General features: G+C 50.2%; 1 protein-coding gene across 1 annotated transcript in view; it reads left to right on the top strand.

Annotated features, from left to right (window-relative positions):
• Window positions 1-14,862, top strand: part of dnah5 (dynein, axonemal, heavy chain 5) — a 458,053-nt gene that overhangs the window by 179,960 nt on the left and 263,231 nt on the right. The window contains exon 23 of the mRNA XM_038797206.1: window positions 13,596-13,797. Within this exon, the coding sequence (XP_038653134.1) occupies window positions 13,596-13,797 (202 nt within the window). The remainder of the gene's footprint in view (window positions 1-13,595; window positions 13,798-14,862) is intronic.

Genomic DNA, 14,862 nt, shown 5'->3' with positions numbered 1-14,862 from the left:
CCCGAAAGCACTCTGTCCATCGTCCCCCATGACGGCAGCAGAGGGAATCCCTCTACCTGTCGCCTAGCAAACGCCTTTACCTGCAAGTATCTGAACATGTTCCCTTGGGGAAGGCCAAATTTATCTTCCAGTTCCCCCAGGCCCGCAAACCTCCCGCCAATAAACAGGTCCCTCAATTTGCTGATGCCCGCCCTTTGCCACCCCCTAAATCCCCCATCCTTGTTCCCCGGGATGAACCGATGGTTGCCACCCAGTGGAGCCTCCATCGAGCCCCCTGTTTCCCCCCGATGCCGTCTCCACTGTCCCCAGATTCTTAGGGTCGCCGCCACCACCGGGCCAGTGGTAAACCTCTTAGGGGAGAGCGGCAACGGTGCCGTTACCATGGCACCCAGGCTCGTACCTCTACATGACGCCATCTCCATTCTTTTCCACGCCGCCCCTCCCCCCTCCATCACCCATTTACGCACCATTGACACATTGGCTGCCCAATAGTACCCCAGAAGGTTGGGCAGCGCCAGCCCGCCTCTATCCCTCCCTTGCTCCAGGAACACCCTCTTCACTCTCGGAGTCCCATGTGCCCACACAAAGCTCAAAATACTGCTAGTCACTCTCCTAAAGAAGGCCCTGGGGATAAAGATGGGCAGGCACTGAAAGAGGAACAAGAACCTCGGAAGCACCGTCATTTTGACGGACTGTACCCTCCCCGCCAACGATAATGGCAGCATGTCCCACCTCTTGAACTCCTCCTCCAACTGATCTACAAGTCTGGTGAAGTTATGCTTGTGAAGAGTCCCCCAGTCCCTGGCCACCTGCACCCCCAGGTACCTAAAACTCTCCCCTGCCCGCCTAAGCGGGAGCCTACCAATTCCTTCCTCCTGGTCTCCAGGGTGCACCACAAACACCTCGCTCTTGCCTAAATTTAATTTATAACCTGAAAAGGTCCCAAACTCAGCTAGCAACTCCATCACTCCCGGCATCCCTCCCGCCGGGTCCGCCACATACAGTAACAGGACATCGGCATGCAACGACACCCTATGTTCCTCTCCACCTCGCACCAAGCCTCTCCACGTCTCTGAATCCCTCAACGCCATTGCCAGCGGCTCGATTGCCAGTGCAAACAACAAGGGGGACAGAGGGCAACCCTGCCTGGTCCCTCGGTAAAGCCGGAAGTACTCCGACCTCCTCCTATTCGTGGCCACGCACGCCATTGGGGCCTCATATAGCAGCCGTACCCATCTAATGAACCCTTCACCAAATCCAAACCTCCCCAACACCTCCCATAGGTACCCCCACTCCACTCTATCGAAGGCCTTCTCCGCATCCAGTGCCACCACTATCTCTGCCTCCCCCTCAATCGCCGGCATCATGATGACATTCAACAATCTCTGCACATTCGTGTTCAGCTGCCTTCCCTTCACGAAACCTGTCTGGTCCTTGTGCACAACCCCCGGCACACAGTCCTCTATCCTGGTGGCCAGGATTTTTGCCAGGACCTTAGCATCCACGTTGAGGAGAGATATGGGCCTGTATGAACCACACTGCTGGGGGTCCTGGTCCCTCTTTAAAATTAACGAGATCAGCGCCCGTGACATCGTCGGGGGCAAAGTCCCCCCTTCCCACGCTTCATTGAGTGTCCGCACCAGCAAGGGGCCCACTAGGTCCACAAACTTTTTATAAAATTCCACCGGGAACCCATCCGGCCCCGGTGCCTTCCCTGACTGCATCTGCCCGATCCCCTTAACTAGCTCCTCCAGCTCAATCGGCGCACCCAACCCCTCCATCTTCTCTTCCTGCACCTTCGGGAAAGAAAGCCCGTCAAGGAACCTCTCCATTCCCCTCCTCTCCCCCGTTGGCTCCGACCGGTACAGTTCCCCGTAAAAGTCCTTGAAGACCTCATTCACCTCTACCCCCTTCCGCACCACATTCCCACTCTTGTCTCTCACTCCAGCAATTTCCTTAGCCGCATCCTGCTTGCGGAGCTGATGAGCCAGCATCCTACTCGCCTTTTCACCATGTTCGTACACTGCCCCTTGTGCCTTCCTCCACTGTGCCTCCACCTTTCTAGTGGTCAGCAAATCAAATTCAGCCTGCAGGCTACGCCTCTCCCCCAACAGTCCCTCCTCTGGTGCCTCTGCATACCTCCTGTCCACCTCCAGCCTCTTCCCCACCAGTCTATCCCTCTCACTCCTCTCCCTGTGTGCCCGGATGGATATCAGCTCCCCACGAATCACTGCCTTCAGGGCTTCCCAGACCATCCCGACCTGAACCTCCCCCGTATCATTCACCTCGAGGTACCCCTCAATACTTGCCCGGACCCTCCTACACACATCCTCCGCCAACAACCCCACAACCAACCGCCACAACGGGTGCTGGCCCCGCACCTCCCCCATCTCCAACTCTATCCAATGCAGAGCATGGTCGGAGATTGCAATGGCCGAATATTCGGCCTCCTCCACTCTCGGAATCAGTCACCTACTCACCACGAAGAAATCTATCCGAGAGTAGACCCTATGTACGTGGGAGAAGAAAGAGTACTCGCGTGCCCTCGGCCTCACAAACCTCCATGGATCCACCCCACCCATCTGGTTCATAAACCCTCTCAGTACCTTGGTTGCTGCCGGCCTCCTACCCGTCCTAGAGCTGGACCGATCCAGTGAAGGATCCAACACCATATTAAAGTCCCCCTCCATGATCAGACCTGCCGCCTCCAGATCCGGGACCCGTCCCAACATACGCCTCATAAAGTCCACATCGTCCCAATTTGGGGCATACACACTAGCCAGTACCACCTTCTCTCCTTGTAGCCTGCCCCTAACCATAACATACCTACCCCCCTTATCCGCCACCACCTCTGATGCCTCAAACAACACATTTTCCCCCACCAGAATCGCCATTCCCCGGTTCTTCACACCCAACCCAGAGTGGAAAACCTGCCCCACCCATCCCTTCCTCAGGCGGACCTGTTCCGCCACCTTCAGGTGGGTCTCCTGAAGCATTGCCACATCTGCCTTTGGCCCCTTCAGGTGAGCCAGTACCCTCGACCGCTTCACCGGCCCATTCAACCCTCTCGCATTCCAGGTGACCAACCGGATCAGAGGGCGTCCCGCCCCCCTCCCCCGTTGACTAGCCGTAGCCCGTCGACTGCCCGCCCCAGGCCAGCACCCCCTGCCCGACCCAGTCCCCACAGCGACAACACCTCTCCTCTGTCCCCCCAGCCCCCACCAGCTCCTTCCTGACCCTACCAGCAGCAACCCGGTATTCCCCTTTCTCCCCCTCCCTTCCCCCCCAGGCTAGGAACCCTCCCAGCCGCGAACCGTCCTCCATTGTACTTCCGTGGGTCAGTTAACTTCTGCTGACCCCGGAAACTCCCGCCAATAACCCGACCCCTCCCAAAGTGGGATCATCCCCCAATCTATCCCTCATTCCAGGCACCGCTCCAGCGCGGGGAAGAACCAGTTAAGGCCCCACCTCCCCCGTCACCGTCTCCGCCCCCCCAGCCCCGCAACGCGGGAAACCAGAGGAAAGCCCGCGCTTTCGCACTGCCCCACCACACCCTTCTGACGCAGCTCCCAAATAACAGCCCCACTCCATACCCCCAACCCAACATAGAATACAACATACCCCCCCGAACCTCCGGCATTTCTAATACCCCAAAGATCACCACCATTGGGTCCAGCCTGACCCCCACCTCCACAATTTTAGGTAACGTCCCAAACACCAGTAACTCTGCAGTGTCTCGCAACCCCAGAACATGTGCGCATGATTTGCCGGGCCCGACCCGCACTTCTTACACTCATTGGCCACCCCTTGGAAGAACCCACTCATCCTCGTCCAGGTCATATGCACCACCTTGAACTTAATGAAGCTCATCCTCCAGGAGGAGGTCGAATTCACCCTGAGCATCGCCTCGCACTACAGTTCACAGCCTATTTACCCCCCCAACTCCTCCCGTTTGTTCTTGATCCTCACCACTTTGGCTCCCCTTCCCTGCTCCCCCAACCATCCATATATGTGCCCATTCCTACCCTCTCATTCGGGAGCAGCAGTTGCTCCAATAGGGTGTTCTCCGGCAACATGGGAAACGTTCTCCACTCCTTTCATGCAAAGTCCCTCACCTGCAAAAATCTAAATTCTCTGCCCCTCGGCAACTCAAACGTCTGCAAACTACCCTTCCAAATACAAGTCCCTCACCCTCACCAGCTCTGCCTCCTTCCACTTCCTATACCATCTCCCCAGCTTAAATCTGTGGTTCCCGCACAGTGGTATCAACAACGACATTCCCTCCAAGTTAATGTGTCTCCGCAGCTGATTTCACATCCTAACCGTTGACTGTACCGCCTGGCTCCCTGTATACTTCCTCGAAGCTAGCGGAGCTGTCACCAAAGCCCTCAGAGTGGATTCCCTACAGGACTCCTCCACCATCTTGATCCACTCCCAACCCCCCACCCCATTTTCATCTCGCCTTCTCCACATTTGCTGTCCAATAACAGTGCAGCAGGTTTGGAATTGCCAAACCCCTTTTCTGCCTCTGTAGCAGAGCCCTCTTTACCCTGGGCACCTTCCCCACCCATATAAACTCTGAAATCACTGTCTCCAATTTCCGGAAAAAGGCCTCAGGGAGAAAGATTGGGAGGGTCTGGAAAATGAACAAGAAGCTTGGCAAAACATTCATTTTTACAACCAGCACCCTCCCTAGCAGTGTCAGGTGCAATGTATCCCAGGCGGGATTCTCTGATCCTGAGGCTAAGTGTTGACGCCATCGTAAATGCCGTCGCGTTTTTCGACGGCGTGAACATGGCCTCAGGATCAGCAATTCTGGCCCATATTGTGGGCCAGCACCGCACTGGAGCGAGCCATGCTGCTCCAGCTGCCGATCCCAGCGTCAGATGAGTGCCGCCGGTCCGCGCATGCGTGGTGTCTCCCTTCTCCTCGCCGGCCCAACGCAACATGGGGCTACAGGGGCCGGCGCGGAACAAAGGAGGCCCACCTAGCCCAAGAGGCCGGCCCTCTGATTGGTGGGCCCTGATCGCGGGCCAGACCACACCGGAGTTCCCCCAGGATCGGACCCTCCCTCCCCCAACAGGCTACCCCCGTACCCTTCCACGCTGAGGTCCCACCGGGTAACACCAGGTTAGAACGACGCCGGCGGGACCCGGGTTTTTCGCTACGGCCGCTTGGCCCATCCCAGGCGGAGAACCGCCGGGGGGGGGGGGGGTGGTCGGGGCCCATAGAGCAGTCCCGGGGTCAGAGAATCCTGTCCCCATCTCTTAACATTCCACCTAATCTCCTCTACCAACGTTGTCAAATTCCACCTATGCACCGTAGCCCATTCCCTCGTCACCTGAATCCCCAAATACCTGAACCTTTCCCAAGCTATCTTTAAATAGAAACATCCCCAAGTTGGCCCCCTGCTCCGCCGCATTCAGCGTGAACATTTCGTTCTTCCCGCCGTTTAACTTATATTGTCATGTGAGGGTCCCTTTGAGAAAAATGTGTTTTATGAAATGGCTGCAGTGGTGTCACCGTGTGGGTGGAGCATGGCTGTGATTCTGTCTTTTACTTTGCTTTTGAGCTGGAAGCTGCTTTGTGGCTCTGAGTTTTTTTGTTTTGTTTTCAGTTGGGAGCTGCATTCAAACAAAGATGGTATATTTTGGTGTCTCTCTCTGCATGCTAAAGAATGTCTCCAGACCACTTGATAATTTCAAAGTAATACCTGTTGTCTGTAAGGAATTCAGACCTACTGTTTTGGTAGATAAAGGGTGTTTGGTTCATGGATGTTGCTTGGCAAGTTATTAAGGGTTACATATAGAGTACTGTATCTTTGCGGGGGGGGTGGGTATTTGTGTTGGTAGTTGATAAGATGTTTACTGTGTGCTTAGAAAATGTTAACTGGATTCATAGAATAAACATTGTTTTGTTTAAAAATACTTAAGATCTCTGTTGCATAACACTTGGAAAGTGGGCCGTTGTGCTCCTCATAACCAAAATCTATTAAAAGTTGTAGGTCAGGTGAACTCCATGATATACTTTGGTGTTCTCTAAACCCTGGCCCATAATAATACCCAGAGAAAACCTCAAACCTCTCCAGTATTCCCTTGATCCTCCCCATACTCTCCAATTTGTCCGACACGAACAATAACAGGCCATCCGTGTACAGCAAAATCAGGTGCTCCCTGCTCCCCCTCACCATCCCCTGCCTCTCCACACATCCCTTGAGGGCCATCGCTAAGGACTCAAACACCATGCAAACAACAAATGCGAGAGTGGACATCCCTGTCTCGTTCCCCGATGCAGCCCAAAATTTTGTGAACTCATCCCATTTGTACGTACACTTGACACCGGATGTACTTATAGCACACGCACCGTCCCAAACTTCGGGCCAAACGCAAACCTACCCAAGATCTCAAATAAATACTTCCACTCCACCTGATCAAAGTCTTCTCTGCATACATAGAAACAATGACCTCCAGCACCCGCCCGACTGATAGTCAAAACCACATTTACCAGCCTCCTGATGTTACTGGAGAGCTGCATACCCTTTACGAAATCTGTTTGATCCTCAACAACCACCCTGGCACGCATCCCTCCATCCTTCCCACCACCAACTTAGCCAGCACTTTCACATCTGTGTTCAACGATGAAATGGGCCTATACTCCCGCACTCCAACGGATCCTTCCCCTTCTTCAGGATTAGCATGTTCGATGCCTGTGTCAGTATCTCTGGCAGCGCCCCCTTCAACAATGCCTCACTTAATGTCGCCAACAAATGCAGTGCCATTTCTGTCGCGGACGCCTTGGAAAACTCCGCCGGAAAGCCGTCTGGCCCTGGAGTATTCCCTGACTTCATCCCCCTAATGCTGTCAATCACTTCCCTCAGCCCCTCTTCCAATGCCCACCTCCTCTCGTCCTCCAACCTTGGAAACTCCAACCCATCCAGAGACCGTCCCATATCCCCTTCCTCTGCACCTGGCTCAGCCCTGTGCAGCTTACTCCCTGAACACTTAATACCCCCTGCACACTTAATTTATCCTTCCCAATGCTGAAACGACCTCCCCTTCCCTGTTCGCTCCCGCTAAGTTTTCCTGGACGCAGCTGTCTCCTCAGCATATGGCTTGCCTTCGTCTCATATTCATATCGCACCTCCTCGCCCTCCGTAGCTGGTCCACTGCCCTTCCCGTTGTCAACCTATTGAACTTGCCCCTGCAACCTCGTCCAATCCGCCAACAACTCTTTTGTGGGGGCCCCCGCGCATTTTCTTTCCACCTCGACTATCTCGTCCAACAGCCATCCATGTTCCTCCTCCCTCCTGTCCCTGTGCACCTTGAACGAGATATTCTCCCTTGGACCACTGCCTTCAACACCTCATAGAACGTGGCCGCTGATACCTCCCCATTCTGATTAATCTCCACGTAGTCCCCAATCACCTACCTCACCCTTACACTAAACCCCTTATCTGCCAAAAGACCTGAATCTAAGTGTGAAACAGTTTTTAATAAAGTCCTATCTTTGGGGTAAAGAATCTCCTAGCAATTGTTTAAAGGATGTGTGTACCAGTCAGCTTTATACAGTTGTGGGTAAGATCAGCGGTTTTCATTGTTTAACTCTGCAGCTTAATGGAGGGGAGCTGGAGCTTGCATAGAGGCTTGCGACTGGCTCCAGTAAGTCAGTAGTAGGGGTTGTGGCGGTGATGGGCAGGGATCCGGGGAGTCCAGGGCATGAAGAAGTGAAGTGAGAAGGACCTGATGTTGTGGATATGAGAGGGAGGGTGGTCAGGTAGAGAGGTGGTCGGTCAAGGAAAGAAAATGAGGGCCTAAAGAGCAGTGTCAGGACTATCCACATGTGTGTCTATCCCAGGGTGTTGACTGGCAGAGTCCTTACAGGCTTTTCTGTTCACCATAAGCACTCAAATTAACCCTGTGAAGAATGATTTTAGACAATGGGCGCAATCTTCCGGCCACACTGTGCCAGAAAAGCATCACGCTGCGGTGCAGTATGACCGGTGAAAGCCGGGAGACCCGGCTCCCGGGAGCTACCTGGCTCTCAACTTGTGAGATACAACAATCTCACAAGATCTTGCAAGGGGAATCTCGCCCACAATGGGCGGAATCAGTTTTTGGCAAATCTGGGGGACCCTCCCATGTTGCATTCGTGCCGGGGGGAGGTTGGGATTTCTTTGTGGGCCTGGGATCGGGATGCCATTTTAAAACGGGCGTTCCGGCGAGCAGAGCTCACCATTGTAAAACCAGGGCTATGTGCAGCCTTAGTCGCGTGTTCCCCGTTTAGGCCCCTTATTTAAAGCGAGTTGCGTTGAATAGCCAAGTATTTCTCGGCACTGCGAGTGCTGGGAAACACGTGGCTAAACACGCTCGCTCGGGAACTTTGTTCCCTTTTGGGAAGATCGCGCCCAATGTCTTCTACAATGCATAGAAAGGAGGGCCGGCTGAGCCTATAAATTCCTAGAATTTTAATTATATCATGTGGGACAGAGAATAATGAGAAAGAGCAAAAATGGTGCATAGTCTGGTGACAACATTGGGAATGCACATTGCTGCCGAAATTCCAGCTTTTGTCTTGCTGTATAAAAACCCATGAAAAAGTTCCACATTTTTAAATAAGGTTTAACTGGCTTTGTAATGTTGTTCTCAGTCCATAATTCTGCTGAACATTTTCACTCACTGTAAAAAAAGTAGTTTGATGTTTGTTGAACATCAAATTTCCTAATACGGTAAGAAATACCACATTTATAAGATTCTGTTTTAAAGTTTGTTTATTCTGACATAATGTTGATCAAAAATATGACCAACTTGTCTTTTAAATTATTGTTGTTACTTTCACAATTGAATGTTCAAATTGGAGCCAGAAGTGCTGTTTTGCCATGTTCTTTTTTGGAGTACACTCATGTTCACTTGATGCAGGATGATGTGGAATGCTTGAATGAAGACTTTGTGCTTCTTCATTTCTACAATTGTGTTTGGCCCATCAAAATCAGCTGTAACTATTGAGAGTAGACTGCCTTCCCAGTTGGCAGTGTAGTTTACTTCTCATCTCTCCTAAACCACATGATATAAATCAATATAAAGTTTAAAAATTGAGACACCGGCAAACCTCAAAATTAGATTTCATTCTATTAAAAGACCACATAAATGCTCAATGGACTCAACTCTCTAACAGCTTCACCCGAGTCCCCGAAAACTGAGATACATTGCAGAGGGTGAAATAAAAAAAAGTGTGATTTAAAATGCAGGCAAATAGAGCATATAATTTATTGTGCTGCAACTAATAAGTATGCTTTTTGTCGGCGCTCCCTGTAGCATTTCTTCAATAAAATTTTACAGCCCAGTTCTCGGTTCCTTTGGCGACCTTATGAGCGGATTCTGGTAATTTACAATTCCATTCATCATTGGGCTGGATTCTACACCTCCAGTAGTGGAGTTCCCAGTTGGGCGGAGAATCCAGCGACAGGTTAAAAAACCAATCCCATTCCGATGCTCCGGTCTCCCGCTGGTATCGGGATCACGATTGATGCCCCACGCCTGCAGGAGGATGCAAATTGGTCTTAAACCATGAGAACTAGAGTAGCTCTTGATAAACATAGCCTTGACGCAGTGGACCTTGCGGTGGGCCACGGGGTAACTCTTTAAGGCAGTTGCCCCCGAAGTCCATCGGAGGGCCACTCCCCCAATCCTCCCACAATGTAAGACCTGCCCACCCCACCCCCATCACTCCCCCACCAGAGACCCCCAATTAGCGAGACCCCCCGATTAGAGAGACTCCCACCAGAGACCCCCTAATTAGAGAGACCCCTGCCAGAGACCCCTCTAATTAGAAAGACCCCTGCCAGAGACCCTGCTAATTAGGGAGACTGTCACCTGGGAGCCCCCATAGAAGACACCCCTGCCTGGAAGCTAGAGAACATCCCAGAAAGAGGCACTGAAAAAAACACGGCTTTAAACCTCACTTGTGTAATGCACCTGCTAACTCAAAACCATTATTGTACTTTATTCTCTCCTTCTCCCCTCATGCCCAGAGACGCACCTCCTGCTCCCTTGACCTTATACCCAGTAAACCGCTGGCAAAATGTCCTTTCTGCCTTCCATGTTAGTTGATATTGACCCCATCATCTTTGGAATTTACCAGTCCATCTCCAACCTCTCTTTTCCCTCCAAGGTCCTTGAATGGTTGTTACCTCCCAAATCTGTGCCCATTTGTGCAGGAAATCTGTTTGAATTCCTCTGATGTGTCCATGTCACATTACACAAATGGTTCTTATCCAAGTTGTAAATTACATACTATGTGACGGTGACATAGGTAAACCTATCCATCCTCATCTTTCTCAAACTGTCTGCAATCTTTGACATTGTTGACCACACCATCTTCCTCCATCGCTTTGCCACCGTCATCTATCCCAGTGGGGACTGCAGTCACTTAGTTCTATTCCTGTCTATCAAATCTTGTCATAGGATCACCTGAAATGGTTTCTCTTCCCACTCCCACATGGTTACTTCTGGGCTCTCCCAAGACCTATTCTTGGCTCACCTTTTTCTCATCTACATGCTGCCCTTTGGTAACATCGTCCAAAAATACTTTAGTTTTCAAATGTGCAATGGTGTCATCCAACACTAGCTCATTATCACTTCTCTTGACTTCTCCACTATCAGACTGCTTGCCTAATGTCCAACAGGAGATGAGGAAAAATCTCCTTCAATTAAATATTGTGAAGAAGTTATGAGCAGAGGCTGGATAGACTGTGACTTTTTTCCTTGGAGGGTAGGAGGTTTATGGGTGAACTTAATGAGGTCTACAAAATAATGAGGGGCATAGTTACGGTAAATAGTCAACATCTTTTCCCAAAGGAAGGAGAGTCCAAATTTAGAGGGCATAGGATTAAGGGGAGAGATACAAAAGCATATGAGAAGGGCAATTTTTTCACACAGAGGGTGGTGAGTGTCTGGGACGAACTGCCAGAGACAGTAGTAGAGGTGGGTACAATTTTGACTTTTAAAAAGCATTTAGACAGTTATATGGTAAGACGGGTACAGAGGGATATGGGCCAAATGCGGGCAATTGGGACTAGCTTAGTGGTAAAAACTGGGCGGCATGGATAAGTTGGGCCAAAGGGCCTGTTTCCATGCTGTAAACCTCCGTGACTCTATGAAGAACAAAGCCATTGTCTCCGATACCTGCTACAAACATCATTCTCTAGCCACCCACTCCATCCTCCCCCTGGCAATTGTCTGAGGTTGAACTAGACTGTTTGCAACCATGACATCATATTTGACCCTGAGATGAACTTCCGCGCCATCACTAAAACCACCTGTTTCCACAATTATCCATTTCCCCCCTTGCCACAGCTAACCTGCTGCTGAAATCTTCATCCACGCCTCCAACTCCAACCTGCCCAGAAACCTACACTCCCCCAATTGTGGTTGCCTGAACATCCCCAATTGTAATTACATTGGTGGCAGTGTTTTTAGCTGCCTGAGCCACAAGCTCTGAAATTCTCTTCTCAAAACCTCTCCATCACTTTACTTCTCTATCCTCATTTGAGATTCTCCTTAAAAAGAAAGAAAGTAATTATGTTGTGCTTTTCAATACCACTGTATGTCTCAAAGCACTTCATGCAAGTGAAGGAGCTTTTGATGTGTAGCCACCGTTGTGTAGGAAATGCAGCAGCCAATTTGCATGTGGCTAGCTCCCAGAAACAGCAATGTGGTAATGTCGAGATAATCTGTTATTGTGATGTTGATTGAGGGATAAATGTTGACCTGTACTCTGCGGATAACCCCACTGCATGTCTCCAAAATAATGCTTTGGGATCTTTTATATCCATCCCAGCAGATAGATGGGACCTCAGTTTAACATCTCATTCAAAAGACAATATCGCACTCCCTCAGTACCATACTGGAATGTCAAACCCGCCCTAGAAAAGGACTTGAACCCAGATCCTTGTAGCTCAGAGGTAAAAGTGTGACTAACTGTGTCACTGCTGACATACAGCCTGTTTGCCTAACCTATTAGTCATCTGTTCTAATACCTCCCTATGTGTTTAGGTGTCAAATTTTGCTTTACAACATCCTTGTGATATCTCTTGGGACATTTTATTCCATTCAGGCTCCATATAAATGCAAAATGTGGTTCTTTCTGCATTTTTATGCTCACAACATGCTTTGAAACATTCTGGGCGGGATTCTCCAACCCCCCGCCGGGTCGGAGAATCCCCGGGGGGGCGGGGCGAATCAAGCTCTGCCGCCGACTGCCGTATTCTCCGGCGCCGTTTTTTGGGCAGGAGCGGGGTTCATGCCACGCCGGTCAGGGGCCGTTGGTAATTCTCTGGGCCCCAAAGGGCCGAGCAGCCATCAGTTTTTGGCCTGTCCCGCTGGCGTGGGTTACATATGGTTCCACACGGCGGGATCTGGCAGGTAAGTCGGATGGGGCGGTCCTCAGGGGGGCGCGAGGGGATCTGACCTCCCACGGTGACCTGGCCCACGATCGGGGCCCAACAATCTGCGGGCGGGCCTGTGCCGTGGGGGTACTACTTCCTTCCGCGCCGGCCCCTGAAGGACTCCGCCATGGCTGGCACATAGAAGAGAACACGCCGGCGATTCCCCGCATGCGCGAGATCACGCTGGCGCATGCGCGAACTCGCGCAGTCCCTTCGGCACAGGCTGGAGCGGCGCCAACCCGTCCGGCGTCCACCTCGCCCCCGAGACAGGTGAGAGTTCCTCACCCTGGGGGCCCGTTGACGCCGGAGTTGTTGGCGCCGGTCTTCCCACTGGCGTGGGCCTTAGTCCCTGGAAAGGAGCATCCCGGCCTCTGTTATAACAAGCAATTGACATTAAATTTCATAAACCTAGATCAAATATTTAACAGCAGCAAGCATGATGAATTGATACGATGTTACCTAACACTTTGATATTTTAAATCATTGCAATGCCGTGAAATTAATGAAGAATAATGCACCTAGCCATACTCCCGAATTGGCAGCTCTCCCAATTAAGGGAATTTTGGCAACTTGTAGCTTGAGGAGCACCACTGTGCAAGCGTGGAGCAAGGCTAGGAGGCAAGTCCTCTATGAAATACCAAAGCCAGTATGAGGATTCAACCCGCATCATTGGGGTCATCTGCATCGCACTCTTGCCACCTAGCCAACTGAGTTAACAGTTACCCCACATGAAGAATAATAGGTAAATCGGAATGGAGTGTAAAGTGAGCCACTGAGTTCACCCATGCAAAGAGAGGCAGAAAGAAGATGTTTAGTCTGTAGCCTTCCCTTCTTCAGGATGTCCCATGGCACTTGACAGCCATAGTTATTTTGAAATGCAGTCTGAGTTATTTTGTGTGCAGATAGCCCCAGCAGGATCCCACAAAAGGTAGAGATGACTAATTAAAATGTTGCCCATTGAGGGATAAATGTTGGCCAGGACATCAAGAGACCTCACCAGCTCATCTTTGAATAGTGCCATGAGTTCTTCAACGCCCACCTGAACAAGCTGAGTGACCACAGAATACTTTTAGTGTGAACTCTGTTGTGCAAACGAAGTAGCAGCATTTCCTCAGCCCCTGTTTGCTAACCATATTTCTCACCTTTTCTTTAGGACGTTCTCACTGCTCTCGAACAGTTCAAATGTTACCACCACATCTGGCAGAGAGAGAGGGAAGAGACCATTCAAGACTTTATGAAAGGGAGCCCTCTGTTATCTGAGTTTGAGTTCCAGATTCTTTACTATCGGGATTTGGAATCAAAGATCAATTCTGAGCTGGAATATATTTGTGTTGGAGCATTGGCACTTTACACCGGTAAAGTTATGACAAGTATTGCAGTTTATTGCACCAAACGTGTTTTTTTAAAAGGAAAGATATTGTGTATTATTCTATGAATTGGTTCTCATGATAAATCTGAGGTGGTGTACTTTCTTTTTATGTGAATAGCCCCTGGGAATGGACATTTTTAAGTTTATCAGTTCTGAAATACTGCCATTGGCAAATTTTCAAATTAATGAAGCTTCTCTGGGTTGCCCAAGGTTCTTTTCTGTTTGAACTTTTTAATGAATGTCATTACTATCATAAATCCCATACAATCAACATTCTCGGGTTGATTACTAACTCAATACTTAACTGGACCAACCATAAAAATTAATTTGGCTACAAGAACAGGTCAGAGGCTGGGAATTCTGTGCCAAGTAACTCGCCTCCTGACTCCCCAAAGGCACAAGACAGGAGTGTAATGGAATACTCTCCACTTGCCTGGCTGAATAGTGCAGCTCTACCAGCACTTAAGAAGCTCAATACCATCCCTCAGCTTAAACATTCACCCTCTCCACCATTGACACAAAGAAGGAGCAGTCTGTGCCATCTACAGGATGCTCTGTGGCAACTTGCCAAGGCTCCTTGAACAACACATTCCAGACCCAGAAGCTCTATCACCTAGAAAGACAAGGGCAGCAAATGCATGGTCTAACACCACTACTTGCAAATCCCACTTGCAACCTATCATTATTGCTTCACTGCTATTGGGTGCAAGTCCTGTAACTCCCTACCTAACAGCACTGTGGGCGTACCTTCACCAGATTGACTGTAACAGTTCAAGAAGGTGGCTGACCATCAGTTTCTGAAGGACAACTAGGGATGGGCAATAAATGCTGGCCTAACCAGCGATGCCCACATCCTGTAAATGAATAGAAAAAAATAAGGCTGGGCAATAAATGCTGGCATTGTCAGAGATGCCCATATTGCAAGAACGAATAAAATTCAATCAATATATGTTGACTTTTTTTTCAGTACACCATGAGTCAGAACGTTTGCAAATAAACCATTGTTTCCTTTAGGCATATTAGGTATGGGAAAATCATATTTATATTCTGA

This window comes from Scyliorhinus canicula, chromosome 5 (genome assembly GCF_902713615.1).
Source record: "Scyliorhinus canicula chromosome 5, sScyCan1.1, whole genome shotgun sequence".
Classification (NCBI taxonomy): domain Eukaryota; kingdom Metazoa; phylum Chordata; class Chondrichthyes; order Carcharhiniformes; family Scyliorhinidae; genus Scyliorhinus; species Scyliorhinus canicula.
The sequence above is the reverse complement of the archived record's forward strand: the minus strand, read 5'-3'. Positions and strand labels throughout refer to the sequence as shown.